Raw genomic sequence first — 5,042 nt, 5'->3', positions numbered from 1 at the left:
AAACTTTACAAATCTGTTTCCTAAACAAAAGGAACTAAGGAAAATATTCTTTGACATACTTGGCGTTAATAGGACCAGTTCTGAATCCATCATCTACTTTTGTCAACTTGTAGTACCCGCTGCTGTTTGCCTCAGCAACTTTCCAGGGTCCTTCCCATCTGGGTGAGAACTTGGAAATTGGCTGCCCCTGCATGATTGTATCCACTGTTTTTCATACCAAGTCCTTTTCCTTGAATTTTCTGTGTTGAACAGATTGATTATAGCCATGAGCAATGGATTGATGATACTTTTCCATTGCCCGTGAGGCCCGATCTCTTCTTTCTTCAGCTGCCTCTATGTCATTCTTCCTACTGTCTGGAACTAAGTGTGTTGACATAGCCATTCTTGCTGTCACGACCCAAACCCGCCCCTATAGGTTTAGCATCGTAACCAGCCAGTAATCCTTGGATTACCGAAGGCCTCTGAACAGAATAATATATAAACAGGGGCTGTAGAAGCAAATATACTAAACATACATAGTCCATAGAGCTATGCAGACATATGTGGGACATAAAATTTTCAAAACAAACTTATATATATATATATATATATACAGATGTGGCGTCGAAAATACATTAGTCTTACGTCACCCAAGCCACTTATACAAAACTTCTAAACGTGTTCAGACCAGACATAAGCATTCAGAAGGTACAAAAGTCCCAAGGACACAAAAACTTGAGCAGATTTCAAAAGGGAACCTCCATGGGAGGCATAATGGCTGGCTGACACCAAAACTTGCAAGGCAGCAACTTAGGCCTGGTCACGCGCATGCTCACCTACATACATACAAATAAATAGTGAACGGAAGCCCAGTGAATAATAACAAGGTAAAGGGTTTCAATGAATGATGTCTATCACAGAGTTAAAAATCAGAGCTTATATTAGAAACATATTCAGGTTTCAAATCAGAATTAGGTTCATATACACGTTCATATTCACATTCATATTCAGATTTCTCATAAGATCATACGTGGTACATCCATTAACTATCATATTAACTTGGTCCTGAAACACACATATATATAGTTGGTACCGACAACCATAAAGGTCCATATCTTGCGTACAAGTAGCCATGGTATTATTACCCCCATACGAGGGCCACGTGAATATAAGCCTCGGTATTGTTAACCCCGGGCAAGGGCCACGTGAATATAAGCCACAGTATTGTTACACCCGGGCAAGGGCCACGTGAACTAAGGATGCCACAAATATATTTTAGAAAAATGAACATTCATTCATAATTCATAAAATAGCATTTCAGAAAACAAATTGTATCATATCAGTCAGAAAATACTTGTAATTAAACATAACTTTACAGACTTAGTACTCAGCATTAACAGATGGCTCCAAGTAAACGAGTAGAGTAGGTAATTCACTTAACTTGTGGCGTGTGACCTACATAACATGACAGAGACATACATTGAAACACACGCTCGAATTGCACAGAACACATTTTTTTGTCCTAAGTGTGTTTCTAACGTTTATCCTCATTATAATGTCTTAATCATGGCTTAGGAATGCCTCGGATGGAATGAGGATGCAAAATATACTTAAAAACATTTTTTAAAACTTGCTGAAAACAGGGTCCATGCTCGAGCGGACATACAAAATGTGAGGGTCTACTCAAGCGTAACTTCCTTCTCTCGAGCGGTTTGTAAACTTTGGCAAAAGTGCTGGTTACTTGTTTTTCACGCTCGACAGATGCTCGATCCCTACTCGAGCATGAGACTCAGACCTTTGCTCGAGCGTGACTTTTAAACATTTGAACTACTAGGTACATGCATTTCACGCTCGAGCGGAAGTGCACGCACTCAGAGTGATCGCTCGAGCGTGAACTCCTACGCTCGAGCGTAGATGCAAATTCTGGAATTTCCAGATTTGATCTCCAAGCTTCAAATTCGTACTAAACACTTCAAAGCTCAATATTTCAGGCCAAAAACTTGAGGAATCACATGTGAACTTGGAAAACATCATGAGATAAGAATCATTACTCAAAATCAAGACCCAATTGACATATAATTATGTAACAATTCAACTTAAAATGCAAGAACATGCTCTATATATGTCATGCATGTAATCACCTAAGTTCTTAGCCTCCAATACTTGATCAAATGAGGCTCAAGGGTGAGAAATGTTATGAATTCTTCAAACCATGCTAGATGTATAACATACATGAGAGAAAAGTCTTTGAAAACATCTTCAAAACGTCTTAAATATGCATGCATATATGGAATGACTTATCTTCCTTAAATTTTAACTTAATCCTTACATGAATTCATCTAATTCACTTGAATCCTTGTAAAATCTAATTCAATTACACAATTAAGAGTTTGGTCTCTTACCTAAAGTCCACAATTCCCTTAGATTCTAGCTAGGCTCAACAATCTATCACCAATCCCTTCCAATTCTTGCCCACTCTTAGCAATTCTCTCATTCCCTCTTTAAATTAAGCTCAAGCTTCTCCTTTTCCCTCTCTGACACGTTTGGAGCTTAAAGGTGAGGAAAATGAGGTGCAAAGTTGAACTAGTGGGGTCATATATGGCTCATTTGGTGATAATTAATCAAAGTTAATCAAATGGCATCAAATTAATCTAATTTAATCGCTTTGAACCGAATTTCCATTGGACCTACTATAATATTCTAAAAATTCTAAATAACATATATACCAAGTCAATTTCGTGATCGGATGCCGATAAGACCTTCGATTCACAAAATGTAACAGAAATTTCAAGCAAATACTACTACAATGAACAGATAAAACACAAATAATGCAACACATATGCAATTAATTCAAAATATGATCTTAATAACTTATTAAGCATATTAAATCATGGTTTATCGTTAATCTTGAGTCAGGGTTGTTACACTTGCTGAGGGTACTGCCAATTCAACTCGTAACACAGCTTCGGACCCATACACTAGGGAAAATAGAGTTGCTTGAGTTGGCTTTCTCTTTGACGTTTTATAAGCCTAGAGTGCTATGAGGAGTCGTTCAGATCATGTGCCCCCTACTTCATCCATCATTTTACTTAGTATTCGGATGAAGGTTTTGTTGGTCGCCTCAGCTTGTTCGTTCTCTTGGGAGTCGTATGGACTAGACTTGTGGTGCTTGATTTGGTAGGCATCCAGCAGCTTTCCAACATGACGATTTACAAAAGGAGTTCCGTTGTCAGACAACATCATTTTGGGTATGCCAAACCTATAGATTATGTTCTCTTTGATGAAGTTGGCTACTCATGCCCCATCTGCCTTCTTCATTAGTATAGCCTTTACCAACTTGGTGCTAACTTTAGTTGCTGCAAGTATCCATCTGTAGCCTTTGGACTGCTGCGCTATAGGGCTTACTAAGTCAAATGCCCAAGTATGGAATGGATAAGGAGTCTTGATGTTGTGCAGTTCAACTGCCGGTGCACGTATCAAATTCCCAAACTTCTGGCAGGATTGGCATCTCCTCACAAAGTTTTTAGCATCTTCTTCCATTGTTGGCCAATAGTTGCCGAGGTGAATGAGATATCCATATAATCACTGCCCTTCTTGATGCTTTGTCTTGTGGGCTTCCCTCAGCACCTCATTTGCCTCATCTTTTGATAAGCACGCTAAAGGTTCCCCTTCAAAGCTTCTTCGGTACAGCTTGCCTTGGTCAAGGAAGAAGTTGAGGGCTCACCTCTTAACTCTAATTGCATCGGCTTTGTTCTCAGGCTGTGTGCCATTTCAAAGATAGTCGATATATGGCTGCCTCCATTCTTCATTACTTAAGAAATGCGCTTCCTCTTCCTTAGGATGGGACTGACACTTTGCACATTGCCTCTGCAACTCAGTACTTTCCTTCTCCATCTTTGGCCAATAATACCCTTACCTCTGTATTTGTCGGTATAGACTGATATCTCCATCTCCACAGGACTTAGCATGGATCTGCTTAAGTCTGTAAGTTGCTTCTTGTCTATCGACGCATCTTGCCAGCAAGTTGTTGGGACCGCAAAAATAAAACTCTTCTCTGAGGAGGAGAAATAATGCAAGTTCTGCTAGTCTGATTGTTTCCTGGCCTGTTTTCAGCTGTTGGATTATATCTGCTCTCCACCCCTCAACATCTTGTTTTGCATGTTCTTCGGTTAGCACCGCTGGTGTTGTTCTTTTCTCAATGACGATGGCTATATTGTCATCTGGTATCTCCACCTTTTGCCCCCTAGTGTAGCCAAGGCATCGGGGAAACGGTTATATGTTCGAGGGGTATGCTGGATTTGGACATCATCAAACTAAGTGAGTAACCTTTGAACTACAGTGCGATATGGGGCCAACATGGGCTCCTTCAATGCGAAATCACCCATCGTTTGCTTAACAACTAACTTGGAGTCGCCCCAGATTTTCAACTTGCGGTGGCCCTTCTTTTGGGCAGCTATCAGGCCTAGTATCAACACTTCATATTTAGCCTCGTTGTTTGAACACTCAAAGTCAAGCTTATACGATAGATGAAATTTCTCTCCTTCTTGACTAGTTAGTGTTACACCAGCTCCACCTTTCCCAGCTCCTGAAGCTCCATCAAACTTTAAGTCCCAATAAGTCTCAATTGCAGCAGCTGAGACATGGACCTCACCTGGTAGAGGTACCTCTGCAGGTTCATGTTCGCTAAATGGGAACTGGGCCAGTAAGTCTGCAAGTGCTTGGCTCTTAATAGCCTTAGGAGTGTCACAAGTGATATCATATTCTGCTAGAACCAAGAGCCATCTTGTCATTCTCCTAGTCAGAGCGGGCTTGCTTAGCAAGTAGCGAACTGGATCACTCCGGGTCACAGCCTGGATCGGGTGTGCCAAAAAATAGCGGCGCAACTTCTGCGCTGTGAAGATTAAGGCTAAACAATGCCTCTCAATTGGAGTATATTGCGACTCGGTACCATTGACTTTGCGACTGATCTAATGGACTGGCTTCTCAATTCCATCTATGTCTTGGACATGTAGGGCTCCAATAAACCGAGGAGTAGAGGTCAAGTACAGTAGCAGAGGCTTCTC

The 5,042-nt window shown here is 40.7% G+C and overlaps 1 protein-coding gene across 1 annotated transcript; it reads right to left on the bottom strand.

The window, feature by feature from the left end:
• Positions 1 to 4,292: 4,292 nt before the first annotated feature.
• On the bottom strand, positions 4,293 to 4,769 carry LOC145824144 (uncharacterized). Its single transcript, XM_082923751.1, has one exon. It carries the CDS (start codon positions 4,767 to 4,769, stop codon positions 4,293 to 4,295), a length of 477 nt encoding a protein of 158 aa, XP_082779877.1.
• Between the last annotated feature and the right edge of the window lie 273 nt (positions 4,770 to 5,042).

The sequence above is a fragment of the Camellia sinensis genome, chromosome 4 (assembly GCF_055761805.1).
Source record: "Camellia sinensis isolate YWXY chromosome 4, ASM5576180v1, whole genome shotgun sequence".
NCBI classification, from domain to species: domain Eukaryota; kingdom Viridiplantae; phylum Streptophyta; class Magnoliopsida; order Ericales; family Theaceae; genus Camellia; species Camellia sinensis.
The sequence above is the reverse complement of the archived record's forward strand: the minus strand, read 5'-3'. Positions and strand labels throughout refer to the sequence as shown.

What these genes read in the sequence shown, in the direction of transcription:
- LOC145824144 (XM_082923751.1), bottom strand. Translation starts at nt 4,769, where the DNA reads ATGACAAGATGGCTCTTGGTTCTAGCAGAATATGATATCACTTGTGAC.